The sequence below is a fragment of the Aquila chrysaetos genome (assembly GCF_900496995.4).
Source record: "Aquila chrysaetos chrysaetos chromosome W unlocalized genomic scaffold, bAquChr1.4 W_unloc_3, whole genome shotgun sequence".
Classification (NCBI taxonomy): domain Eukaryota; kingdom Metazoa; phylum Chordata; class Aves; order Accipitriformes; family Accipitridae; genus Aquila; species Aquila chrysaetos.
The window spans coordinates 883,977-911,904 of record NW_024470323.1 but is presented as its reverse complement, the minus strand read 5'-3'; the positions used below and the strand labels follow the sequence as shown (position 1 = coordinate 911,904).

The 27,928-nt window shown below is 47.8% G+C and overlaps 2 protein-coding genes across 3 annotated transcripts; one reads left to right on the top strand and one right to left on the bottom strand.

The window, feature by feature from the left end:
* Window positions 1-28: 28 nt before the first annotated feature.
* On the bottom strand, window positions 29-26,412 carry LOC121233001 (glial cell line-derived neurotrophic factor-like). Of its 2 annotated transcripts, XM_041121554.1 has the most exons (3): window positions 26,369-26,412; window positions 24,914-25,111; window positions 29-513 (listed from the first exon to the last, which is right to left on the bottom strand). In XM_041121554.1, exons 2-3 carry the CDS (start codon window positions 25,083-25,085, stop codon window positions 29-31), a joined length of 657 nt encoding a protein of 218 aa, XP_040977488.1. In that variant the 5' UTR covers window positions 25,086-25,111; window positions 26,369-26,412. The 2 variants fall into 2 exon arrangements, with proteins under 2 accessions (XP_040977488.1, XP_040977489.1); XM_041121555.1 differs by lacking the exon at window positions 26,369-26,412 and having other exon boundaries at window positions 25,013-25,700.
* On the top strand, window positions 26,338-27,928 carry LOC121233002 (serine/arginine repetitive matrix protein 1-like). Its single transcript, XM_041121556.1, has 2 exons — window positions 26,338-26,450; window positions 27,367-27,928. Exons 1-2 carry the CDS (start codon window positions 26,396-26,398, stop codon window positions 27,798-27,800), a joined length of 489 nt encoding a protein of 162 aa, XP_040977490.1. The 5' UTR covers window positions 26,338-26,395; the 3' UTR covers window positions 27,801-27,928.

The window sequence follows — 27,928 nt, the reverse complement described above, 5'->3', positions numbered from 1 at the left end:
AGGAATGTGTGCCTCCAGCATGCAGCAGTCAGACGCATCCACACCTTTTTGCGGAATGTTTTTTCAGTATGTGGTAAACCAGGTTATCATCCAAAAAGGACAGGTCATCATCAAAGGCTGTGGGTCTGCAACAAGCTTGCCTTACTTTGTCAGTGACTAGTTTTTTCTTTCTGGTTAAATTTTTTATAATTTTGTCATACGTGGTCTCGGCTGCATCACAAGATCCACTGCAATACCGGAAAATTAGCTCTTCTTTGGTTTCATATCCCAAATCCAAGTCAGTCACATTTAAATGTATTTCTGTTAAGACACATCCTCGATATTTGCCCTTTTGATTCCTCCTTCCCTTTTTGCTGGAATTCTCTATGTTTGTGGCTGTGTTTTGCCGGTTTCTCTCCTGCCTAGAAAAAATTGGAGTCTGTTTATCCGGCGACCTCCTCAGTCTTTTAATGGTGGCTTGAATAAAGTCCACTACCTCATCAAACTGATCTGGATAATCCTCTGGCATATTAGCTGTTTGGGAAAGAGAGAAAAGGCTTTGTCACATGTCAGTTGTCATTAATGGAAGTTTATCCATTCGTGGCTAAAAAATGTTAGACACATGCAAGCTCCCCTGCCCATTACTTCAGAGAGTGCGCCCAGGACCCTCAGAAATAAGGGAGAATTTGGAATGGTTTAGATCATCATGGAAACTCATTTGGGGGAAAAGAAATGAGATATGTATGTATTTCTGTAGGTGTCTGCTGATGCTTGGTAGCACTCTGGCACGCCTTTCAATATTGAATGAGCCCTGTTAAAATCAAGGGAAAGAAAAGCATGTCATGATACAAATATTAGTTAATGGGTGTATGAAGCTACTGTAGAGAGGTTATACAGGCTCTTCCCAGCAAAGCGGCAAAAGGACGAGGTTTCTTTAAAGCAATTTTGTGATTATAATTGTTAATTGTTGTCTTTTCACACCAGCAGTGGTTAGTATTGCCAAAGCCACCTATTGATAAGGTTTTTGGGCAGGACAGAAGGAGGAATTTCCTGGGGTGCCAGGCTGAGCTATTATTCCTGGCTGAATGCCTGCTTTTTTTAATGCTTTTAGGGGTTAATTACTATCAGAGCTTTTGAAAAATTTCTCATGGAACTATTTCATATCACAAGATGCTGATTAGATCGAGTAGAAATAGATCAGAATAGAAGTATTATGTTAATTTTCAAGGGAAATGTTATTAATGCATTTCCTTTTTATGAAATTAAAATATCTATTTCATTTTTCATTTGATATATACTCTACCAGAGATAAATTATTCAAGTAAATTAAATGTTGAAGTCAATGAAATGTTTTGATACTAGCAGAATGAACCACTTCAAATTGAGTGAAATTGGATGTGTTCTTCTGAAACATTCTGAGATTGCAGCTTTTCATCATGATTTGGAATAAAATCACATTTTGAAATCTTTAAACTTCCCATGGACTAAATCCCTCAATGTGATCTGCTTTAGCGAATACAGTGATTTAATGGAGGGTCAGGCTGTCAGGCGCCTGTGTGTTGGTGCCCTTATATTATTAATGATTGTCTCTTAAACATGTAAACAACATTGCAGTATTGAGATTTTTTTTTTCTCAGTTATTGTGCCAAAAATCGAGTCTTTGAGGATTCACTTCCTTTGCATGAAGACCTAAGAGGATGCTTCTTTCTGTACTTAACTCCTAAGTGCCCACCCACGTAACAGACCAGTGTCACACACCTGGCCCTGCAGGTAAGGGGGCTCCATCTCCAGAAGGACGCCTACGAATGTCCCAGGAACTGCAAACATTGGGAAAGGTGATACCTGACAGAGTGTGCCTGGCTGGGGGTTGGTACCTCCACTGAGCCACAAAGGCTCTCACTGGGTCAGGTGCTGAGATAGGAACAGCTCCTCAGGCAAAGGCTCAGCATCACATTTCCCTAATAAGCACTATAACAGACAGGAGCCCTGATGGGAGACCAGGCAGCAAATGTACCCAGCCCACATGCCGTGGCATGGACTCTGTTAACAGGAGAGAAGAAGACACAAGGCTGCCTCCCATTGCCTAGCAAAGGTGCACCTTTATATCCTCAACAGAAGCACCAAATATGCAGGAGATGGGGGGCAGCAGGATGTTAACTCTGTTGTTAGTGCAAAAACCAGCTGAAAAACAGTGCATCTGTACTTAAGGAGGAATATGGACCCCACTCCAAAGCAGCCACATCCTAGAAGCCCCCTTCCATGATAAAATTGGGATGGATCAGAAGTATACAGTTTTTCATGGACAGCTCCAGCAAAATAGTGCAGACTGGTAAAAGAGTCTACAGGCAATCTTGTACCGTCACATAACGAGGGTGACACATGGGAAGTGGGATTCTATAAACTGTAGAGTTTGGGACTGGGAAAAGTGAATTCCACTGTGTTTTACAAGTATCCAATGCTAATGGCAACAATCTCCCAGACCAGTGACTGTGAAAAGACATGAAGGAGGGATGGCTGCTACCTATACAGCTATACGGGACCTGAACAAAGCAGGACCTTGTGCCAAGCCCCATAAGCCTGTGAAACCAATGGTAAGTGCACCCTTCTTGCACTCGTCTGTCATTAACTCTGTAGCAGGTACCAAAATACCCACTATGAGCCATACCTACTGGAAGGGGGTAGCTTGGATCCCCCCGGTTTATATACTGGGCATGACATAATATGGTATGGAATACACCTTTGGCTCATTTGGGTCAGCTGGAGAGTCAGTTGGAGAGTGAAATACAACCATCAGGGAAGTATACTAGGTTTTAATGAAATCCATGCAAGGATCAACCATCAGGAAGGAGCTGGGAGATTGTTACAGAGAAACCAACTGTATTGGGTCTGGCTGAGATGGAGTTAATAGTCCCCATAGCAGCCCTCATAGAACTGTGCTCTGCATTAGTAGCTAGAGAGGTGTTGATAACACACCAGTGTTTTGGCTACTGCTGAGCAGCACTGGCACAGCATCAAGGCTGTCTCCCCAACATTTTTGCCCCCTCCCTCAATGGCAGGCTGGGGCAGGGCAAGATCTTGGGAGGGGACATAACCAGGACTAGCTGACCTAAACTAACCAAACAGATATTCCATACCATATGACGTCAGCTCAGATATAAAAGCTAAGTAAAGGGAGGCGGAGGGGAAGGCATTTTTGTCTTCCGGAGCAACCACCACACGTACTGAAGCCCTGCTTCCCAGGAAGTGGCCAGACATCGCCTGCTGATGGGAAGTAGAGAATAATATCATTTGTTTTTCTTTGCTTTCGCGCGCGACCTTTGCTTTCACTTTATTAAACTGTCCTTATCTTGACCCACGAGCCTTTTGTTATATTTTCTCCCCCCTGTCCAGCTAAGAAGGGGGAGTGATAGAGCGGCTTTGGTGGGCACCTGGCACCCAGCCAGGGTCAACCCACCACAGTCCTTTTTGGCGCCCGAACAGGGACAAGACAATGGCAGTTTTGCATTAAGCGTGCCATAGCTAGTTATTAAGTGGCAAGCTCCTGTGCAGGTCACGGAGCTTGTTGGCTGCTTGCTTATCTCTACCTTGCTGAGTTTGGGAACATGGTAATGCAAATAATGGCTGTGTGCTTTGCCTTGGCACTGATGGCTTTTTTGTGCTGCGGGAGCTATCTTGTGGGGAGAATGAAGGAACTCGGGAACATGCTAATACAAATAATATCTATGTGCTTTGTCCTGGCACTGATGGCTTTGCTATCTTGTGATATCTTGGGAGCTATCTTGTGGAGGAGATGAGGGAACACATCTCCCTCTCCCTACCAGGCATTGATGTGAATGGTTTTATTATGCAGGCTCCTGAGGTCCTTGTTCACCCTTATGTGAGTTGTTCAATACTAATAATTAATACTGGTGGTGTATTATGGGTATTGTGGAATCTGGTCTCATCCTGGTATAAGAGAAGACAAGTTTCGGGTGAGGCAATACTGAAATGTGCCCTCAAGCGACCGGTCCCTGGGTGGCAGGGTATATGGAAGGATTTGGGCAGATTCCTAGGACGGTTATCACCTCCCATAATCTGGGACTTTACACCCCAACAGGCAAGCAACCCTGGCAAACTGGCGCCGCCACCTGATAGAAAGGTGCCTTGCCTATCCCAATGAAAACCAGCAGCTTCTCGCACTGTACTGGGGCCTGGCCTATGCCTACCGAGCCATAGTTCAACACTCTCAGAGGACCACGGTTGAGGCAGGGACCCAGACTGCATCTGAGGACACCATGCTTGAGATAGGGACCCAAACAACAACAACCACCACAGTAATTGCCCCAGTAGTGAAAAAGAAACAGTGGACAAGGAGATCAACAGGTCCATAACATCGATTAGTGAGGGAAGAAGAAGAAGAGGAAAGCCTTAATCTAGAAGCTGGTCCTTCAATAAAGAAATTGGAGGAAGGAGTGAAGGAACTTAAACAGGAAGCGGAAACTACCCGGTCCCTGACGTCCTCAGAACTTCGGGACTTGCGGAAAGACTACAGCCGCCAGCCAGGTGAGCGGATCGCTGCCTGGCTGCTCCGATGCTGGGATAATGGGGCCGACAGTCAGCTACTGGAAGGCAAGGAAGCCCAACAGCTGGGATCCCTCGCTAGAAACCGGGGAATTGAAAGAGGAATTGGAAAAGAAGCAGTAATTTGCAGCCTCTGGAGCCAGCTCCTCTCAAGTGTGAGGGCAAGATATCCATTCAAGGAAGATCTTGTGAATTCCTCAGAAAAGTGGACTACCGCAGATGAAGGCATCCAGTACCTGAGAGAGTTAGCAGTGGTGGAAGTCATCTACAGTGATCTAGATGATGAGGAAGTCTCAAAAGATCCAGAGGATGTCCTGTGCACACAGGCCATGTGGAGGAAGGTGATTCAAGGTGCCCCAGCGTCGTATTCTAACAGCTTGGCAGCAATGTATTGCCCAGATATGGAAACACCAACTGTGGAGAAAGTGTCATCTTGGCTCCAAAACTTTGAAGAAAATCTCTGTGTCTCCTCATCCCTACAGGACAGTGCCTTGGCTGTTAGGGATGCTCCAAGAAATCAGTCCTCTCCTGCTCCGGTCAGAGGGAAAGGGAGCCCAAGGCGTATGCCACGTGGTATGCTCTGGTTCTTCCTGCGTGACCAAGGGGAGGACATGAGGAAGTGGGATGGTGAACCCACCTTTAAGCTGGAAGCCCGCGTACGTGAACTGAGAGGGAAGACAGCTGTTAAGAAGGGGTCACCCAAGAAGGCGGCTGTCAGTGTCGTTGCTGTAGAGGCCCAAGAAAGCAATCAGCGATCCTCCAGGCATAGAAGAACTGAAACCACCTCCCTTGATTCTGGTGAGGGGACTTCTGGTCTGGCACCGCAAGGGTCAGACAGTGAATACTCTGATGAGGAACAGCAATAGAGGGTCCCTGCCTTCGGCCAGGAGGAGGAAAGGGATGACCGGATATACTGGACTGTGTGGATTGAATGGCCTGGCACATCAGACCCACAGAGGTATAAGGCTTTGGTAGACACTGGTGCACAGTGTACGCTGGTGCCATCAGGGTACAGGGGCACAGAACCCACCTGGATCTCTGGAGTGACAGGGGGATGCCAAGAATTGACTGTATTGGAGGCTGAAGTGAGCTTGACAGGGGACAAGTGGGAAAAGCACCCCATTGTGACCGGCCCAGAGGCCACTTGTATCCTTGGCATAGACTACCTCAAGAGAGGGTACTTCAAGGACCCAAAGGGGTACTGATGGGCTTTTGGTGTAGCCATTGTAAACACAGAGAAGATCAAACAGCTATCTACCCTGCCTGGCCTCTCGGAAGATCCCTTCATTGTGGGATTGCTGCGAGTTGAAGAACAGCAGGTGCCAATCGCTACCAGGACGGTGCACTGGTGGCAATATCGCACAAACCGAGACTCCCTGGCTCCCATTCGTGAGCTGATTCATCAACTAGAGAGCCAAGGAGTCATCAGCAAGACTCATTCACCTTTTAATAGTCCCATATGGCCAGTGCAAAAGTCTGATGGAGGGTGGAGGTTAACAGTAGATTATCACGGCCTGAACGAAGTGACACCACCACTGAGTGCTGCTGTACCAGACATGTTAGAGCTCCAATAAGAACTGGCATCAAAGGCAGCCACGTGGTATGCTACAATTGATATTGCCAATGCATTTTTCTCCATTCCTTTGGCAGCAGAGTGCAGGCCACAGTTTGCTTTCACGTGGAGAGGTGTCCAATACACCTGGAATCGACTGCCCCAGGGGTGGAAGCACAGCCCTACCGTTTGTCACGGACTAATCCAAATGGCACTGGAACAGGGCGATGCCCCTGAACATCTACAATACATAGATGACATCATCGTGTGGGGCAACGAGGCAGAAGAAGTGTTTGAGAAGGGAAAAAGAATAATTCTGTTTCTTCTGAAAGCTGGTTTCGCCATAAAGAAAAGCAAGGTCAAGGGACCTGCACAGGAGATTCAGTTCTTGGGAATAAAATGGCAGGATGGACGCCATCATGTCCCTATGGATGTGGTCAACAAGATAGCAACTATGTCTCCACCAGCTAACAAGAAGGAAACACAAGCTTTCCTAGGCCTTGTGGGGTTCTGGAGAATGCATATTCCAGGTTATAGTCAGCTTGTGAGCCCTCTCTATCGAGTAACACGGAAAAAGAACTATTTTGAATGGGGCCCTGAACAACAACAAGCCTTTGAGCATATAGACAGGAAATAGCTCGTGCAGTAGCTCTTGGGCCTGTCCGGACAGGATCAGATGTACAAAATGTACTCTACACTGCAGCTGGGGAGCATGATCTCAACTGGAGCCTCTGGCAGAAAACTCCAGGAGAAACCCGAGGTCGACCATTAGGGTTTTGGAGCCGGGAGTACCGAGGATCAGAAGCCCACTACACCCCGACTGAAAAAGAAACACTAGCAGCATATGAGGGGGTTTGAGCCGCTTCCGAAGTTGTTGGTACAGAAGCGTATCTCCTCTTGGCACCACGATTGCCTGTGCTACACTGGATGTGCAAAGGAAACATCCCCTCTCCACATCATGCAACCAGCGCTACATGGAGTAAGTGGATAGCATTGATCACACAACAAGCTCGACTGGGGAAATCTAACCGCCCAGGAATTCTGGAAGAGATCATGGACTGGCCAGAAGGCAGAGATTTTGGAGCAACGCCTGAGGAGGTACCTCGTGCCCAAGAGGCACCACCATATAATGAGTTATCAGAAGACGAAAGGCGTTATGCTTTGTTTACTGATGGATCCTGTCGTGTGGTAGGGAACCATCAGAAGTGGAAAGCTGCTGTGTGGAGTCCCACACAACAAGTCGTTGAGGCCACTGAAGGAGAAGGCGAGTCAAGTCAGTTTGCAGAAGTGAAAGCCATCCAACTAGCCCTAGACATTGCTGAACGAGAAAAGTGGCCAGTACTCTACCTCTATACTGGCTCCTGGATGGTGGCTAATGCCCTATGGGGGTGGCTACAGCAGTGGAAGAAGACCAATTGGCAACGCAGGGGTAAACCCATCTGGGCAGCTGCATTGTGGCAGGACATTGCTGCCCGTGTAGAACACATGACTTTAAAGGTACGTCATGTAGATGCTCACATGCCCAAAAGCCGTGCCACTGAAGAACATCGAAATAATGAACAGGTAGACAAGGCTGCCAAAATAGAAGTAGCTCAGGTGGACCTGGACTGGGAGCGTAAGGGTGAGCTATTTGTAGCTCGATGGGCTCACAAAACATCGGGACATCTAGGGAGACATGCAACATATAGATGGGCTCATGATCGAGGGGTGGACCTGACCATGGAAGCCATCACACAGGTCACTCATGAATGTGAAACATGTACTGCAATCAAGCGAGCCACCAGAGTAAAGTCTCCCTGGAACAGAGGGCGGTGGCTGGGTTTTCGATAGGGCGAGGCCTGGCAAATTGACTACATTGGACCACTGCCACGAACATGCCAAGGCAAGCGCTACATACTCACGATGGTGGAAGCAACTACTGGTTGGCTAGAAACATACCCTGTAAACCATGCCACTGCCCGAAACACCATCTTAGGCCTTGAAAGGCAAATTTTATGGCGACATGGTACCCCAGAAAGAATTGAACCAGACAATGGGACTCATTTCCGAAATAACCTCATAAGCTCCTGGGCAAAGAAACATGGCATTGAGTGGGTGTACCACATACCCTATCACCCGCAAGCATCTGGAAAAATTGAGAGATATAATGGACTGTTGAAGACTATGTTGAGAGCACTAGGCAATGGGACATGGAAGCATCGGGATACAAATTTAGCAGAAGCCACTTGGCTAGTTAACACCAGAGGATCTGCTAACCGTCCTGGTCCTGCCCAAACAAAACCCCTACATACTGTGGGAGGAGATAAGGTCCCCATAGTGCACATGGGGAAGTGGCTGGGGAAGGCGGTGTGGATTTCTCCTCCCATGGGAAAAGGCAAACCCATTCGTGGGATCGTCTTTGCTCAGGGACCTGGGTGTACTTGGTGGGTAAAGCGGAAGGATGGGGAGACCCCATGTGTGCCTCAAGGACATTTAACCTTGGGGGAAAAATAATCTGTGATGTGAGTTGTATGTTGTAGGAAGTAATGTAGCAGGAATGACCTGAACTGCAAAGGAGTGAACTTCGCAAGGAACCAGACAAGTGCATCGGTGACCCAAACCAAGCCGGTGTTGGTGCCCAACGATCGAACACACTGCTTCTCCTGCCCTGACCACTCATCTTGATGGATGGGGCCTAAGTCATAACCTGTGTGTGAACATCTGGAGGAGTGGAAGAAGCCCATGGAATATCTATCTCTTAAAGGACAGGGGATAGTAGTTATTAAGAATATATAAATCTGTATGTTGGGTATAAAAGTGGTTTAAGTATGTAGTTTCAGTTGTAAGTGTTGGTAAGAAGGGATTTCAGTAATGAGAATTAAATACAATGGCATGGTTAGAAGACATCTGTATTAAATTATGTGGGACCTGAGCATGACGCAATTGGTATGGAATAAGGGGTGGAGATTGTATTGGGTCTGGCTGAGATGGAGTTAATAGTCCCCATAGCAGCCCTCATAGAACTGTGCTCTGCATTAGTAGCTAGAAAGGTGTTGATAACACACCAGTGTTTTGGCTACTGCTGAGCAGCGCTGGCACAGCATCAAGGCTGTCTCCCCAACATTTTTGCCCCCTCCCTCAATGGCAGGCTGGGGCAGGGCAAGATCTTGGGAGGGGACATAACCAGGACAGCTGACCTAAACTAACCAAACAGATATTCCATACCATATGACGTCAGCTCAGATATAAAAGCTAAGTAAAGGGAGGCGGAGGGGAAGGCATTTTTGTCTTCCGGAGCAACCACCACGCGTACTGAAGCCCTGCTTCCCAGGAAGTGGCCAGACATCGCCTGCTGATGGGAAGTAGAGAATAATATCATTTGTTTTTCTTTGCTTTCGCGCGCGACCTTTGCTTTCACTTTATTAAACTGTCCTTATCTTGACCCACGAGCCTTTTGTTATATTTTCTCCCCCCTGTCCAGCTAAGAAGGGGGAGTGATAGAGCGGCTTTGGTGGGCACCTGGCACCCAGCCAGGGTCAACCCACCACACCAACCTATACGTGGAGACTCTTGTCTGCAACCTTCAGCCTCATGTGTCCATTGGATGCACCACCTGGCTCTGTTGCAGGACAGGCTGGTCTGCCTACACCATACAAATACTGCCCTACTGAGCAAGGTCCAGGTCAAGGCGCTGGGTGGGCTACGTTCCTTAAAAGCAAGAAGGAGTAGGTACCTTGCTAGACTCAAGCAAGCAAGATGATCCACGTGGAGCTGGCACAGCCCCCATCGCTGAAGTACAGCCTTGGCCCTGGCACAGATACAGATGGAGAGGAGTTTGGCAGGAGGCACTTGTTCTTGTTGCTGTGGGACTGATTGGTTTCTAGGTTTCTTACGCAGAAGCTAGGTTTCTTAGCTTATAACCCAATAGGGGAATGATGTGGCCCTGAGGAGATGGCTCTAGCTGTCCCATTCCCTGCTCTCACCTTCAAATTACCCCCTCATACTATTGTAACTACCCCAGCCCACACCTCTGTCACATATTTCTGGCCTAGTACTTCTAGCAACAATATGACACAATGAGACGTTGGCTATGGAGAGTGAAATACAACCATCAGGGAAGTATACCAGGATTTAATGAAATCCATGCAAGGGTCAACCTGTGGTGGTGCAGCCCCCCAGGCCACTCTGAGATCTCAGGATAAGCCATGCATGCTTTGGGAAAACCTCCCATTGTGCTGTTATCTTGATTACAAGTGCAGAGACTTTTGGGAGTCAGGCACTCTTTGGCCACACCTGGGCCATCTGCTGCCTGAATTGTATATCAGAATGACTCAGCACAAATTGTGGCCAGAATGTAAAATAATGACCAAAGCCAATCATGTCGAGACCCTATAAATAGCCATCCAAGGAGAGACCCTTTGAGCTCTCTGGGACTGCAGCGGGCTGTGTGACCCAGTATCTCCCCCTGAGCTGGGACGCCTCTCAGGGTAGATTTTGCAAGGACTTAAAGGCCAGATTTCACAAGGTTTACTGACTGTCCGTTGATGAATGCCGGCACATAAAAGTGAGTAATTCGTGAAACTCACGAGAGGGAAATCTTAATCATAGGTTAACCTCTGTGTGTGTGTGTGCGCACACGTGGGTTGTATCTGTGCATGTGCATTTGCAGTTTGGTTTGGAACTATTTTGCCCATCTCTCTGTGATTTGGTTTGGAACTATTTTTTCTGTCTGTGTGGTTCAGAACTGTTTTATCTGTCTGTGCGTGTGTGTGATTTGATTTAACCTCCATTTGTGTACAGCCCTGCTGTAAGTTTTGGGTGATCCTTGCCATTTTCGAATCTTTAACTGAGTCGCAAATCTGATTGTAACAGATTCCATCGAATCACTCTGTTAAATTGGTTCATAATTAAGTACTGTTAAAGTCATACAACCTAATCTTGTGATCTATCTAAAAAATATTAATAAATCTTAAATTGCTGCTAAACCAAAGCCGTGTAACAAAATCTCATTCGTGACACAACCATCAGGAAGGAGCTGGAAGATTGTTACAGAGAAACCCAACCTATACATGAAGACTCTTGTCTGCAACCTTCAGCCTCATATTTATCCCAAATCTGGTATGCTGCCTTTGCAGTGAGGGAAGTAAGTCCTCCTCCCCCACCTAAGAAGGGAGAGACAAAACTGTGGATTACCTGAAGAAATAACAAACCAACTAGACACATCATTTTTAAACTGCTTGCAATTCAGGTGCAAAAATGTCACCTACCCCTGCAACAGTGCTATATGCAGGAGTCTACTTTGGTTAAATATTAATCAGACAGTTATAGGGTCCAAGCACTGTCCTGCCCAAGCCAATCCAAGTATGCCCTGGAGGGTAGATAAAGAGGGGGAAAGGCCCATGTTGTGGACTGTGTCCCTGCTTGGAGCCCACACTGACATCTATCCTGGTCCACGCGTGATGACTGCCCCAACTGCACCAAGGGAGCTAATGTTGCTGAGAGCCTTCTGTGCTGCAAGTGGCGTATGATACTTAAGGTGGAGGAAACACACCATAGATGAGCCCTATGCAACGCTGCTAATGCAGGCATGGGATGTCAACACAGCAGAAGGTGGAAGCAGTAGGGGAAAAAGTAGATCAAGTAATCAAGCCAACGGGGTATCCAACTAGAGGAGCTCTACCTACACACATGGACTTACTGCAACCAGAAGATGGGGTAATTGGCAGCGTGGCTGATCCTGCTAATCTCACTGGGGCTCTAACACAAACCATGCAAGAAGCACTCCAAGCTGTAACCTGGGATGAAGCGTGCGTGGCTGATACATCTAACAGAGCCAAGGATCCCTACTCAGCTCATCCCCTATTGCAACATCAGGCCACATGGGAGATTCGCCAGGAGGGATGCCAGCACTATGAGTAAGATAAATGCAAATTTTCTGTCTCCAGGGTAGAGGTCCCCTTCAGCCCAGGGGACTGGAAAATATCCCAAACAGATATCCAAATCTGTCCAGAGAACTCCTGCAGTGACCCCCAGTATTTGGAGATTATATCACTTGAGGAGACACAAGGGACATGGGTGATATTAGAGAACCGGTGGGTGGGCATAGAGCCCCTCTCAAGGAAATGTGCTGGACCTATCGACCCTGGTCAGTGTCTGCCCACCTACAACCACACATGCTGTTACAGGACTATGTGTACATGACATTAACCACAATGGCAGCTGCATTACTGGGCTACCCAGTGAGTCCTTGCAAGTTGTTGTAAGCAACAACACCCTCTACCTGTGGAGCCCCAAACTAGTCATGATCAATGCACTGATGCACTTTTTGGCATATTCCAACTGGACTGCCAATGTGCCCCAAGTTTGCTTCCAAAATTTAGCACTGTTTGAGGAACACCTCCAATCCCCCACAATCAACCATCCTCAACACAATCCCAAAAAGCTGAGTTTCAACACACACTCAGTGGTGTGGGCCTGTGCTCTTGGTACTGTGTCAAGCACAGCTGGACCCAGCAACCACTGAATCATGGACCCAAGCAATGGGGCTCATACTGATCGTATGTGGCTTGGTGCTAATTTTCTGCTGCTTAACGAAGCGTAGTCATCAATGTGACTACAAACATTCACTAAGAGTGGCTCGCAGGGATTTGAAGGAAACCTTGACAGTCAGGAGTGAAGTGAGAGTTGACTTAGTGGCCTATGCCAAGGTGCCAGTCATGACTCAGTAGGGATATTCGGTTGTTCAATAAGTATGGGTGCAAAGCCTGAGAGCCTGAAACAAAATGCCGTAAAAAAACTCTTGAAGTAGGACCCTGGGCAGCCAAGCAGAAATGCCAGCATTAACACAAGGCGTGATGGGTTGAAACAAGGCACTAGAGAAAAATGCTAAGGAAGCTACCACCAGACATCATATATGAATAAGCAATAACCACTGACCAAGGACTAAAGACCATAAAAGGCTAATGGACAGCAGGGAAGGTGGAGAAGACTGACAGCAGGACCACCCCAGCCTGATGGGCACTTGGTAGATGTGCTCCAGGGATGCCCAGAGACCTCCCCACACCACAGCCATTGCCTGCTGAGCACTTGTTTGGTCTCTGCGCTGCAGTAAGTGCTGCTGGGGGTGAAGAGGGTGCTGAGCCGAGCTGCGTGGCTAGGGAACACCACTGAACTCATAGGGATGCCTTGGTATCGAGTGCTGGTTTGTAACCTGAATAAAACCACTTGATTGAGCCATGATCTGTTTTACTTAGTTACCCCTCTGTCTCAAACACTGTTTAGAAACTGTTTATAGTCTCAGAATGAAGGTCAACAGCCTGGCATCTTCGCTACTCTAATACTGCATGGACTATACTGACTTGACTGTGCAGCACACAGAGCTTTCTGTGGGGATTTCACATCCCTGGGAAATGAACATACTATTATCCCTTCTTATAAAATATACAGTTTGGATGTGTGTATATGTGTGTTGCATTTACACGTACACACATACAAAATGCCAGCAGAAAATGCTCAGATACTATGGCAATAAAGGCAGTGAAGATCTCTGAGCAGTAGTCCCTGGCTCCAGGGTGTGAAGGAATTAGAATTTAAAAATCTGAAGCCACCTAGGATAGGATAGGATAGCCCACAACAGCACGTGCTCAATATAGGTTAGTGAAGGTTGGTTCACACATACATGAGTGTGATGCACCTCAAAGCAGGCATTCCCTGAGGGAAAGGACCCTACATCCTGGAAATGTAAAATCCTCCCTCAGGGGGCACAGGGCCTCTGTGTATCTTGTTCACAGCATAGCAAAAAGGCTCACAGCCCCCATTGGTCTTCCATGTTCAGCTGAACCAGGGCTCTTGATCTGCCAGGAGTTTTTCACAGGATCAGAAAATGAATAAAAAAGCAAAGAAGGAAAGAACGAAACATCACAGGACTGGTGAACATAGGAATCCAGAAGAGTGACCAGGCTGGGCACAGAGTTGGTCAACACCAAACATCCAAAACTCCAGGAGTCAAACAAAAATAAAGAAATGTGACTCATTTAAAAGACATTTAAAAAAACCAAGAACATTTGCATCGTTTGCTTGCTTTCTGAACCTTTAGGGCACACTCAGATCATAGTTTTGACCCAACCTTTCAGGTTAGGAACACCCGTCTTGAATGCAAACTGAAATTCTCGCCTCACTGCTGCTCTCTGGAACCTGAGGCTTTGACCTGCCTGCCCCCGAGCACAGTCCCTGTCCCCTGAGCACCGCAAGAGCTGGCAGCGTGTACAGGTGCAGGTTCCTGCAGCCAAACACCTGTGGTGCTCCCCACCAACCTCTGTAGAAAGCCACCCTAGAGCTCTGCTTTGGGCATCCAGGGAAACGTGCCTTCCTCTGGGCATCTTCCCCACTGCGAACCCCCCAAAGCCTGCTTTTGCATTTCCAATTAATTAGAGACACTGTGTGCCAGCAGGATCGGGATCTGATGCCTGCGCTTTTTAGAAGAATAAATTATACAGTGTTCAGACATACTTCTACATAAAATAGATCTAAACAAATATCCAAACCAAACTCATCACATTCTCAAGAAAACAGTTTCCATTAAGGAAAAATGGACAATTTATTTCTGTCTGTTCAAATGTGACCACAATTACTTTTTGTAAAACTATTCCTTTGATTTCACTAGCAACAGATTTATTTTAAAGCCAAATATTCCCCTGCAGTGGCAGTAACCTAGCAAGGGTAGAGCAAGAAACCATCAGTTTGTACCTGACCACAAATTGATTTCAGTGGGAACAGATGGATCTCCAGCTTTTGAGAAAAAAATCCAGTTACTCATTTTGGTACCTGGTTATGGATGTAAAAGGCTAACTACAGTCTCTTCTGACCATGCTGCCTATTATAGTTTACAAGAAAAGCTTAAATTCTATTAATTGCAAAATAATAATTTATATAAGTGGGTTTTCCTTTTTTTTAAATCTCATAAAACTTGATATTTTAAGTTATTGGAAACTGTACTTTAAGGAATAGTTTTATATGATGATCTTGGGAAAATGTAATTACATCACTGCAGTGTCATTTGGCACTGCATATCCTGAGTTAAAGTGATATAATAAAAGTCACATAAGGTATACTAAAAATGATAAAATTAATTTTTTATTTTACATTGTAGCTTTTATGCATGCATTTGTGGGACTGCATAGCTACTACATCAAAAGTTCAGGCCAAACATTTAATAAAATTACCAGGATATTTCACTTAAGCACAACTGTCTTTCAATTAGAGAAGTTCAAACAGCAGCATTCAGACTCTTGTTTAAAGTATGATTTCAAAGTTCAAGGAGGTTAATCCAGCTCATTATAATGATAAGCATTATTTATAAAATTCAGATCCAGATCTGTGCTAGGATCAAATGGCCCTTTTTCAAAACAATTCTGGTACTTTAATCTGGGACCTAAAATATTTTAATTTTCTTTCTTTCCTGGTTGTTTTTAAAGTTTCCTCCAAAGTTATACTCACAAAGATGTTTCTTCTTAGATCATTTGCTAGTGGGAAATATACAATTAATGTTCCTCTATCTGTGAGTGCAATGAATCATCCTCATTTTTTGCTGCTTATGCAGACGACTGTGGTATACCATTTATTCATTAATTATTTTTGTATTTAGCTTGTGTCCTAGTTTCAGCTGGGATAGAGTTAACTGTCTTCCTAGTAGCTGGTACGGTGCTATGTTTTGAGTTCAGTATGTGAAGAATGTTGATAACACTCATGTTTTCAGTTGTTGCTAAGTAGTGTTTAGACTAATGTCAAGGATTTTTCAGCTTCTCATGCCCAGCCAGCGAGAAAGCTGGAGGGGCACAAGAAGTTGGCACAGGACACAGCCAGGGCACCTGACCCAAAGTGGCCAACAGGGTATTCCATACCATGGGACATCCCATTTAGTATAGGAACTGGGAAGTGGGGGTGGGGGAATCGCCGCTGGGGGACTAGCGGGGTGTCGATCGGCGGGTGGTGAGCAATTGCACTGCGCATCATTTGTACATTCCAATCCTTTCATTATTGCTGTTGTCATTTTATTAGTGTTATCATTATCGCTGTTGTCATTTTATTAGTGTTATCATTATCATTATTAGTTTCTTCTTTTTTGTTCTATTAAACCGTTCTTATCTCCACCCGTGGGTTTTGCTTCTTTTTCCCGATTTTCTCCCCCATCCCACTGGGTGGGGGGGAGTGAGTGAGCAGCTGCATGGTGCTTAGTTGCTGGCTGGGGTCAAACCACGACAGCTTGCTTTGCAATAATGTTTTCAGGTACTTATTATAGTGGACAAGCCCTATCCAAACACAGAATCTCCCGGTCTCACACCACAAAGGCATACTTTAGGAGACCCTCAGAGTAACCTGTTTGTAGAAGTGTGACCTTAGTGAGGTTAAAATTACCAATGTGATGATCAGTCTGCTTTGTAAAGTAAAAAGGTGTGAACTGTGGTGGGGATAAAACATTTATTTTATTAAAAATTAAATACTTTTCATGAAAAACAAAGCCCATCATGTAGGCATCAAAGCAAAGGCAGGTGTTAAAGCTAGTTATACTGAAAAGTTTTCAGGATTTAAACAATTAAAATATCACCTCTCTGAGGCATGACTTTGCTTTCATGCCTTGCATGAAAATCTGTGAGGCTAAGAGTGAAATGGAAACCAGTCAGTTGTGTCCATTAGTAAATAGAGCATCAAACACACCAGGGTCAGCTCATCTTTAAATGTTTAATACAGTTCTGGTTCACTACCTCACCCCCTGCCTTGCCAGCTCCCAGAAAACACTGCGTCCTTCCCTCCGACTCAGAGAGCCCTTAGAAATGGAGCTGGTGTCTCACTTGTCTCTCATCAAGGTAAAGTGCTAAGTAACCTGGAGGATGACTCCAGGGCCATTCACACCAGTCAGGTACAATAAGGCAGCACTGGAAAAAGGCACAGGGTTAACCTATCTGGTGTGCTTGTTCCTAATGGAGTGGCCAAGTTTTGTGTTTGTAGGTCACTAGCTAACCCTGCTGCTTCCCATGTGTTGGTCATAATGGCAAATCTGTAGAGTACTTAGTATTTTCACACTGTCATGCTTGGCAGTGCCTCCCCTTGCATCCTTTGCCTGCTTTCTCGCAGGTATGAAATACTGGTTCCTACCAGGAGAAGAAAGGGGAGAAACAACAGGACCATCATAATTGCTGCCAGTTGGGGGAATGACCTGATAACAGAGGGAAAAAGCAAGGTCAGATGAATTGAGTGAAGTAAAGGAAGCTGCCTTGCAAGCTGACCTGTCCACAAGAGTTCTCTTGTTCTTTGGTCCAGGCAGGAGTTGTTCATCAGATCCTGCCTGACTTTGGGCTGGCACCTAGGGCTGGATCTCTGCTCTGGCCCCTGGGCAAAGGGGTGTCTCACCTGGCAGTCAAGCAGCAAAGGAGCAGCAAGAGGATGTGGTCTTGCCTCTGATTCAGAGCTTTGAAAAGCCAGCTCTGAAGCACTGAGGAGCAGGCAGCTTTTCAGCAGTTGCTCTTGAGGTTTTGTGACAGCTCCTGCAGTAGCTGCCAGGAGCCTGTCTGCACTAGGGCCTTATTGTAAGGGGCTGTGTGGGTACTTGAGCGCCGACGAGGCAGTCTCTGCATCTGAAGAAGTTATGGCATAAACAGTGTAAAAGGGGGAAAATGAAAAAGTGGCAGTGCCCTGCCTGAAGCCACTGACTGAGCAGGAGCCAAACCTGGGTGAAGCACATACCTGCCTTGTTGCCCACCATGTCTCCTCACTAAGGCCTTGTACCCCTCCAAATCCATACCATGCTGAATAAATCTCCAGCTTCCCAGTAAAACCTGGGTTTATGCTTAATATTTGGTTCTGTCCCATCCCTGCAAGAGCCTCAAATGAGTATGTATGACTGGGACCTGAAACCTGTGACCTCTATTAGCAAGAAGGCATGCAGCCAGCTAACAGGCACGGCACTGAGACTTTAACGGAGGAAATACTGTTGGTAATAAAAAGAAATTCTCTTTAGCATTCCTGGTGCAGAAGTGATCCAGCCCAGCCCTAGCACAACATCAGTAAACCCCCACATCAGTCACCCAGCCCCACCTTAGTGCCAGCCAGAAATAACAGCAGAAGTGTCACTGCAACAACAGCTCAACCCTACTCCAATCAAGCAATTGTTCCTGGGCTGCCTGTGCTCTTACACTGCATCTCCCATGGGGCATTTACTCCCTGGGGCAGTAAAGCAGAGCCATCTGGGAAAAACCATGGCTGATGCCCCTACTGTGACAATCTCTGCTGCTATCAGATTTTGATCTGACCTATAAATAATATGCATTTTTCTACTGTCAGTCACCTTTCACTACCTGCATTTCAACCTGTTTACAATAGGAACAATATGAAAAGTTTTAATATTGCAGTTCGGAAAATGTTCTTATTATAATAATCAGTCCCTTGCTCTAGGACAGGTGCTATGTGCTCCGCTGCAGGAGGTCTCACGCTGGGATGTGTGGACCATGACCTGTCAGATGGCATCGGCAGCTGCTCAGAGGCAGCCAGGCTCCAAAGAGCTCTGCCCCCTTCCCAGCTGATATGCTGGATCCATATCTCCCTGTCAGAAATTTCCTGAGTAATTGATGGTTTTGCCAAAGAAATCTTACACACTTGGGATGGGAGCAGAGGTAGTTCAGATATTTGTATGTAGCTTGTTAGTTAAAGTGGATATGACTAGCTTGCCTCTAAAAACATGGCCTCCTGAGAAGTTTTGGCATACCTGCTATAACACTGCCTGGCCCAGGCTCAGGAAAACAAGTATTTTGATTTCAGTGTTTGCTTCTTTTGAAGCCTATTCCTGTTGAATAATAATTAAAGCATTTGTACAAGTTCCACTGACTTCAAAGAAATGTACCTGCAGGTTTCAGTTTAAGTGCTGTACCAATACATACAGACTAGGCAAAAGCCTAAATATCTACTAGTGTCATACAATGTGGCTTTATTCCTTAAAAAGAATGCTGATATTTGAAATGTCTTACATAATTCATTTTCTGTCCTTGATCTTAAAAACAGACATACTCTAATGTGTATTTTGTGTCTTAATGCTTTGTACCTTTCTCAAATAAATCTTTTTGATTCTGTTTTCTTTCTTCTCTTTGTAATTAGGACTGGATTTCCAAGAATCATTGAAATCTTTCCTTTGGTTCCCCTTACCAAATATTACTTGATTGGAAACTACAGTTGTTTTTGTCAAAAATTACAATTGTGCAGTGTCAACATTTCTACCAGTGCTAATGTGGCAGTGGCCTATTTAGATGTCTGATGATCCTGGTTATGTTGCACTATTTAGTATTCCTCATTTTTTACTTGTCATTAACTTATTACCTCAGAAGTATGAGACTCCTCAACAAGTGCAGTTATATGGGGGTTTGCCTATGTACTACAAGTTTTAAGTTGCAGTTGCTTGGTAGTGTGCGTGGGGGATAAGGACTGGATATTTGCACTAGATATCCATCCCTGATCATCTGCAGTTATGGGGGATGGGACTCGATGCCCCCAATGGCTTCTCTCAACCTCTGTAACTTTAAATATTTTAAACTTACTTTATGCAGTCCTAATCAGGAACAGTAAGTCTTATGAGGAGTGGCTGATGGAACTGGGGCTGTTTAGCCTGGAGAAAAGGAGGCTGAGGGGAGACCTTATCGCTCTCTACAACTACCTGAAAAGAGGTTGTAGTGAGGTGGGTGCTGGTCTCTTCTATCAAGTAACTAGTGATAGGACGAGAGGAAATGGCCTCAAGTGGCAGCAGGGGAGGTTTAGATTGGATATTAGAAAAAATTTCTTTACTGAAAGGGTTGTCAGGCATTGGAACAGGCTGCCCAGGGAAGTGGTTGAGTCACCATCCCTGGAGGTATTCAAAAAACATGTAGACGAGGCACTTCAGGACATGGTTTAGTGGGCATGGTGGTGTTGGGTTACAGTTGGACTCGATGATCTTGAAGGTCTTCTCCAACCTAAACAATTCTATGATTCTATGATTCTAATTTACAAAGACATTACAACCTATCAACCTGAGGATCCTATTCTAGTGGACAAATAATGCCTCCCCCATCGATTCATCAATAGTCACTACACAGCTGAATTCTTTAGCCTTCCAAGAAAGGTTTTGCAGCTTGTCATCTGCAGACCCTGAACATGGGGATTTCTAAAATATATTGAAGAGGCCTATGAAAGGTGACCAAGAAAAGCATGTTCAGGTATATTATCTAGCAACCCACACCTGCAAAACATCTAAAAGGATCCATACTTCAACTGAGAAATTTTTGAGGTCTCTAAATTGAAAAGGAGCAAAGACATAAAACTTTAAACAAAGGATAACTTTTAACATGAGAATAAAACCATATTCTCTTGCATTTCAGTCCTTTCCTCCTTAAGTCTCAGAACACCCTTCACAGGAGTATATTCAGTAGTTATACCTGAGACTGTGGAGAAATTGGCTTCTAGGGCTAAATGCACGTGGATTTACCCAGATGTGTCCTGTTCTTTCTTTTTTTAGAATTTTGCCCTTTAAAAAAAGGTGACTTTGAATGCTTAAGATTTCTAAAAGCCTAGATAACCTGGGCATGCCCATGCAAACAAACTTTACTGTATATATATATATGCTGGCCCAGGGACACACGCACACTCGGTCTGACACTGGCTGGATGCACCAGCTGTACTGGATACACACAGATCAAATGACGCAGTGTGGCACCTGCTTGGTGTGGCAGATACCTCTCCAATGCATTGGATTTACTGTGCATGGGCAGGTTACCTCTGTAGCTTCTGGGCATCTTAGACTAAAGCGCATATGCCACACCATAAGTGTGTTGAGCAGGAAAGCCTGGACAGAAATGTGAGAGTTCTGGTTCGTAACACTGAATGTGCCTAATAAATACTGTAGGGAAGGAAATGCATTAATTTGGAAATATAATTTAATAATTTTTTGCCTTAAAGAGCCCTACAATATCACTGTTTATTCTAGATACCTTCCATACTAGTTGATAATGTTGCAGCTAAATGCAGTAACTTAACATTAAATACCCCTTAGCAGGGGTATGAAGAATGTTTAATAGAGGTATAATGCACACATAACACAGTGTGTTATGGTATAACATACCAAAGGAGCTCCAACAACAAATGACCATCCAGTGGCCATGGAGTAACTCAGTCATTAAAATGCAAAGAAACATCTTTTCCTTCTATTAAGAGGGAAAAGCCTATAGTGAGATTTTTCATTTAATTATACATGCATACCGCTAGTTCTTACTAAAGATGCCTACTTGATCAAGAGACTGTATATCATATCCTGGATCTTAGGATACTCCAGTCCTCACATACATGTTGATTATGGCCATACAGCAGCAAGAAGTTACAAAATGTATTCACTGGGAACTGCATATAAGTCAAACCAAGTGTTTGGCTCCCTCTGCACTGTCATGCTTCTGAAGCTGCTGACTTAGTTTTTAGCTTATAGTAATTTGGTTTATATTTGTTCACAGTTGCTATTTAAGCTAATTGTGTCCTTTCCCCAGCAGACTGTAGCATGATGAAAAGAAAGGGTTTTCTAACTTTACAAATGCTACAGCTACTCTTCTTCATGTGAAATAAGCTATCCCATGAACACTGATGCCCAAAACACCTACAAACACTGGATTAATCTCATATGCACTACATTTATGGAGGCTACTCTCACTCCAGCGTCCAGTCAAGTAAAAAATGCAGAAGACTGCAATTGCCAACACCCTCTACCATCTCCAATTACTGCCCTGAACAGCAAAGGTCAGCACATTACACCTGATAAGCCTGGGAGGTTAGGACCTTGCCTGTAGGCTGGAACAAAGGAAGGTTTCGAGCCAATCTGAAAGAGATGGGGTAGCATCAGGTGACCTCAGAGCACTTTGCAGAGAAAGAAGTCCCATCAAATGAGAACACAAAAAGGTGTAGAGGGCCTGGGAAAACAGATCTGTGCTCCAGCAAGGTGTTTGGCCTGTCCCTAGGAGTGGGACAGATCTCACAACCCTACTAACCCCCACTGCCAGTGGTGTATGGGAGACCTGACCTCCCTGGAGTAAGAGCAATGCACACCTCAGAGCACAACTGCTACTCCCCACCCAGTCTGTGTGGGGATCACTTTAGGGGAGAGCAGTGCACCCCTCTTTGAACGCACACAGCACCCAGTCTTGCTCAGCACCCACACACTGCCCTATGCAGATGAGCCAACATGGGTGATGATGGCGCTCCCACTGCTTTGTGAGCTGCCTCTTGTAAAGGCCCTCGGCAAAGCAGCTGACCAACAGTATCCACAGATATATTAATACATGGCAGGTCCACCAGCAGATGAGCCGGGGAGCTGCAAGCATGCCTGCATGCTCGTGTCATACTGCCCTCTGCTTGTAAGAGAAACCTCGGAGAGGGAAGTCTACATGGTGTAGAAGTGACTCCTCTTGTGTATGTCATTCTACATCTTTCGCGTGCTGAAGGGTGTGTGCCACCAAATGGTAAGCGGAGAAACAAATATGTCAAAGACACTGACAGTAGTGACTCGAACAAAGTGCTGCTGCGGCAGGAAGGCAGCGATGTGCCTGGACAGGATCAGCCTCGTGGGCTCTGTGTTTGCAGACTGCTCTCCAGACACCACACACTTTTAAATCAACTAAAACCGGCATAAAAGTGGATCAAAGTATTTCACTGCTTCCGTACAGCCACCTTTCTGCAGGTCTCCCCTGACTCATCTGACTTGGCAACGTAATAGAGAAGAGTTTCTGACTTTCAGGCACGGGTGCTGTGTAAACCACTGCTGTGTAAAGATCACAGGAACTCCCTGGATTTTCCCTGATTTCTGTTGTGAAGAACAGCACTGTTTACTTTCCCCTTGTAGCCAGGCCCATCTATTTGTGATCTACATCATTAAGAGATCGAGACCAAACTATCATCCCTTTCTGAAATGACTATCATCCTGGGCGATAACCTGTGACCCAGCTCTGCTTAGCAAAGCCTACATCTGTACCCTGGAAACAGAGATTTCTGGAAGAGGCTGTCTATTGATACTACCATAGCTCAGGTAAAACACAGGTCATCTTTCTTCCCACTTCTTCTTTACCCAATCCACAGAAAAAAAAGGAGGAAACAATGAGAAGTTTTGGACACTAGGAACAGACAAGACTGCTACTGCTACCTGTGCCCTTGAGCTACTGTGGAGAAATCAGCTCACCAGGAACCACATTCCCAGAAGTAAGTTTCAACATAAAAGCAGGATCATACAAATACTCCCACCCTGGAAAGACAGAGCATTAATGCTCTCCCACCCACTCTGCTTTCCCCCTAATGCTCTTCTTCCCACCAGCGCTGCAGCAAGCCCGTGCAGAGGGGACCAGTACAGTGGCCTGAAAAGTTGATCACTGCCTCTCGTAGGATGGCTCAGTGTCCTTGTACCTTCCCCGCCACACAGCTTGCCATGGAGATCACCATGTGTGACAGCCCTGCAGCCCTGGCAGGCTGGAGCCCTGGGAGGAAGCACTTTTGGCTGACCTCCCTGCGTGGAGGGGCTGAAAGGACGTCAGGGCTGCTGGTCTGCGAACAGCAGGAGACTGGGCTGGGCTGGGACAAGGCGTCAGCCTGGGAAAGATTCCAGCAGGGGAAAAACACAAGCAAGAAAAGGAAATAGAGAAGACTAAATGGGGAAGGACATAGATATGTGTGCATGGGGACAGACAGAAGAGGAAATGGATGTTGGAGAGGGGATGCAAAGTGGAGTCATGGCACACGATTCCCTGCTCGGCGCCTCCACACTGCATTAGTCCAGCTGCTCCAAGAGAAACCAGAGTGGGGCTGCCCGTGGCTGGAGCCACAGCAGGCACAGGGAAAGGACATGCCTCCAGATAAGGAGATAAAAATGAATTCCAGTTACTGGATACTGTCTGCATCCTGCAACGAGCTGAACAGAGAGGGCTGAGCAAGGGCAAAGGGAGCAACCTCTGAGCTGCATCTGTGCCTTTGCTAAGTGAGTATCTCCACAATTCATGTGAGTATTTTGCCACTTCTTACTGAGTCATATTAACTCTCACTTTAAAAAGCCACTGGTGTTAGCATAACACCCACATACTGCTGTGAAAATCCTGTATCTGCTATTGTAGGAGACCTATTATTAGCAAGGCATTATTATTATCTGTCATTTGGATTGTAAGCTGTCTTACTGTGAGCCGGTTCATGTGGATTGCTCTGCATCAAGCTCCTAACCCTGCCACCACTACTCTTCTGTAAATTTCCACATGGACACACTAATTTCGAGATCAGGATCCAAGGAGGATTTAATGAAACTCAGCAGCACTCCAGGATGTGTACAGTGCCTCCCACCATGGAGCCGAATCTCCATCAGGACTTGTGCCTACTACAGACAGTGAATAATTGCATTGGCAGGTCTGAGCACAGAGACGAGCTTAAAGCAGTGGGGAAGGAGGTTCAGTGCCTGCAGTGGGAGGTGTATGTACCTGATCCTCCTCCTGGCTCCTTCGCATACAACTAACTTTCCCATCTCTCTGGGTTTTTCAACCAGAGGGATCTTATGACCACCAGAAAGGTAGGGCTGGAGGTGGGAGGGAAGAGGGGCATTTCCACTGCCAATCCCAAGCTTTGGACAATGACTTGGTTTGGAGCTGCTGGAGCCAGACCAGAACCACTGACCCTGCCTGGGGGAGAAGTGGGGGCAGAAAGTGGGGGGGGAAGGGGGGAGAAAGTGTGGGGGGGTCCTTTCTTCACCCTGATGCTTGGGCAAAGGGGAGCAGGTGTAGCAAGACAGTGGTGGCTACAAAGGGGAATGTTTCTTACAGTCACTCTGCACAGCATAGGGAGGCAGCAGGCTGATGGGGGAGAGATCGTCTTCAGGCCCCTCTACCACTGAAGGGGGCCCCTTGGGAGGCATCTTACCAGTGGGCAGGGGTGAGGTAGAGACCGTGTTGAGCAGCACCACACAGACAGCCACAACATCCCATAACTTCATCTTAGATCTCCTTCCAACACGGGCCCCTGGCAGAGAGGTGAGGCAGGGTTAGCTCTCAGCTGCTGTGCTCCCCCAGTCCTGCCCCCTTCCCTGCCAGCCCTGAGACAAAACTGTGCAGCCTCACACCCTAGATCAGCCTGGTCCACCCTGGCCAGGCCCGGGGACAGAGCAGGGAGAAACAACCTGTGCCCAGCTCACCTTCCCATCCCCATCGCCTCCCAGAGTAAGGGAGATGGGCTCTCTCCAGTGAACGAGCAGTGTGGGAGAGGGCGATGCAGAGTGGCCTCCAGCCCCTCTATGCCCAAGCAAGCTGCTTTGGGGGATGTGGGCAGGCAGGTCCCAGGAGCCTGTGATCAGGGACGTGGGGGTGTGACCATGTCCCTGTGCTGGCAGCCAGGTCACCTTGTGCTCATCCTCCCCCAGCACCTGGGCAGCACCAGGGCACCTGTCCCTGGGCTGGGCCAGGGTGGACTGGGGTGCGGGGCTGCATGGCTTTGCCATGCTACAGGCAAACCTTCCTTACCCTTTCCTTTTCCTTCTCCTCTCCTTTTCCTTTCCTTTCCCCTTTTCATTTTCCTTTTCCCTTTCCTTTCCTCTTCCCAGTCTTCTTTTATTTCCTTTTTCTCTTTCCTTTTCCTCTTTTCCTTTCCTTTCATTTTTATCTCCTTTTCTTTCCCCTTTCCTTTTCCTTTCCCTATCCTCTTCCTTTTCCTTTCCTTTTCCCTTTCTTCTTTCCTTTTCCCATTTCCCTTTCCCCTTCTGTTTCCATATTTCCTTTTTCCCTTTCCCCTTTCCTTTCCAATTTCCTCTTTGAAAGGAAAGGGAAATGGAAACACTTTCCTCTCCTTTTCCCTTTCCTTCTCATTTCCCTCTTTCTTGATTCTCCTTCTCATTTCCTTCTCCTTCTCTCCTCCTTTTCTTTTTCTTCCTTTTCCTTTTCCTCTTTCTTTTCCCTTCTCTTTTCTCTTCTCTCCTTTTCCTTCTCTTCTCTCATTCCCTCTTTTCTCCCTTTCCGGTCGCCCCGCCCGCAGTCAGCCACGGCACGTACCCCGATGGCCGCCGCCCGGGGATGACAGCTGCCCCCAGCCCGGTTCGACGCGGCCCGGAGGGGCTCGGCTGCTGCTCGGGACCCGCCGGCGCCTGCCGCCCGGTGCGCGCTTTCCCCGCCGGCCGCTGCCTTCGCACCTCGCCGGGGCCGGGGGGCTGCGGGGCGACCCTGTGCCCCCGGGAAGGGTGCCCGCCCCGGCTCTCCCACTCCGCCGCGGCCCTCGCCTCGCCCTCACCTCTGAGCTGGTCTCGTCGGACCCGAGATGGACATTAACGCCGGGGAGCCGGGTGGCCAGACGGGCGATGCATGTGGGCCAGGTCGGGGGCCGACCGCCGGGACTCTCTTTGCGCGGGGGTGGAGGCGTGGGGATGGGGATGGGGGGGGCAAGGGCGCAAGTCTGGATGGAGGCAGAGGGGAGCCGCCAGCACAAGCCCCGGAGGCCTCCGCCGCCGCAGGTGCTGTGGCCGCGGCAGGAGCGGCGCCGCGGGGGTGTCTGCCCGCTCCGGTCCCGGAGCAGCGCTCAACAGCGGCGGGAGCGGCCCGAGCCGCGAGGAGTGCCGCCTGGCAGCGGGAGCTGGCTCTGGGTGCTGCTCTTGGGACCCTGCCTGGAAATCTGAGAAAGACACTCCATCAACAACTGCGGGGAGTCAGATGAAGACATCAGGGCTCCTGTAACGTCAGCTGGTCCAGCACCGCGGGGAGCCGCGCACCGCTCCGACACGCACGCAACGACGGGAAGGAAAAAAAAAAGAAAAAAACCCAAACAACAAACCACCACGAAAAAAACACCACCCCAGCCGAGGAGGGAAAAAAAAAAATAAACAAATCACCCCCCTCAGCCTGCTGGGAGAATCAGAGGCCGGCGCTGGAATTTGTAGAGCCGGTAGCAGCAGCAACGAGGCTTTCTCCTCCAGATCAGGGGGCCCGTCGCGGCGAAAGCTTAGATCCAAGAGGGGAGCGTGGCGGGAGCTGCGGGAGGACAGGCCAGTGCCGGGGAGCGCCCGCTCCGGCTGCCCCGGCTGGGCCTGGGCGCGCCCGGCTCCCGGGCGCCGGCGGGGCTGGGCGGGCGGGGGCGCGAAGCTGGGCGAGGCGCGGGGGGCGCCGCACCCTCGGGCGGAGGGGAGCGCGGAGCCGGACGCGTGGACGCGGGGGCTTTGCCAGGGCGACTCGGCGCCGCAGATGGATTTATAGGTCCCTTTGGCAGTGACGCGCCCTCCGCTGATTCGCTTTCAGACCCAAACACACGCTGGCCCCCTGCACCGGACCCCGCGGAGCCTCAAAATATCTCCCAGCTGAAGTCACCGGCCCGACATATCGTGCGCTGCGCGGACGCCGGCGCAGCGCCGCGGCACTCGCTGGCCCCGTCGCGGCGGGGCCGGGCAGGGGTAATCCAACACCGCGCCGCGGCGGCGCATCCTTCCCCAGCACCGCTCCTTCGTGCTCCCGCCGCGGCCACCGCCGGCCCCGGCCGCGGCGGGCCGCTCGCCGCCGCAGACGGACAGACGCACGGCAGCGGGAAGGCCACCCCCTCTTCGCCCCTCGCCAGCCGCAGGTGCCGCTGGCGCGGCAGCGTGGGTCCCCTGCCAGCACCCGCGCTGCACAGCCCGGCCGCTGCAAAGTCGCTGTTAAACAGTCTCGGCTTTCAGCCCTGCGCCCTGTATTTATGACTCACCCAGTTGTCCGGAGGTATGAGGTCCTCATGTCGCCGGTGCTATGAAATTAACGCGTCGAAGCCCGGGCGGGCGGCTGGGGAGCGCGCAGAGTTTGTGCGGCGGCCAATAAAGCGCTCCGTCCG

What these genes read in the sequence shown, in the direction of transcription:
- LOC121233001 (XM_041121554.1), bottom strand. Translation starts at nt 25,085, where the DNA reads ATGAAGTTATGGGATGTTGTGGCTGTCTGTGTGGTGCTGCTCAACACG. An exon ending in CTATGCTGTGCAGAGTGACT is followed by an intron (nt 514 to 24,913) that starts GTAAGAAACATT and finishes TTTCCCAAACAG; the next exon opens with CTAATATGCCAGAGGATTAT.
- LOC121233002 (XM_041121556.1), top strand. Translation starts at nt 26,396, where the DNA reads ATGGACATTAACGCCGGGGAGCCGGGTGGCCAGACGGGCGATGCATGT. An exon ending in GGGCGATGCATGTGGGCCAG is followed by an intron (nt 26,451 to 27,366) that starts GTCGGGGGCCGA and finishes ATTCGCTTTCAG; the next exon opens with ACCCAAACACACGCTGGCCC.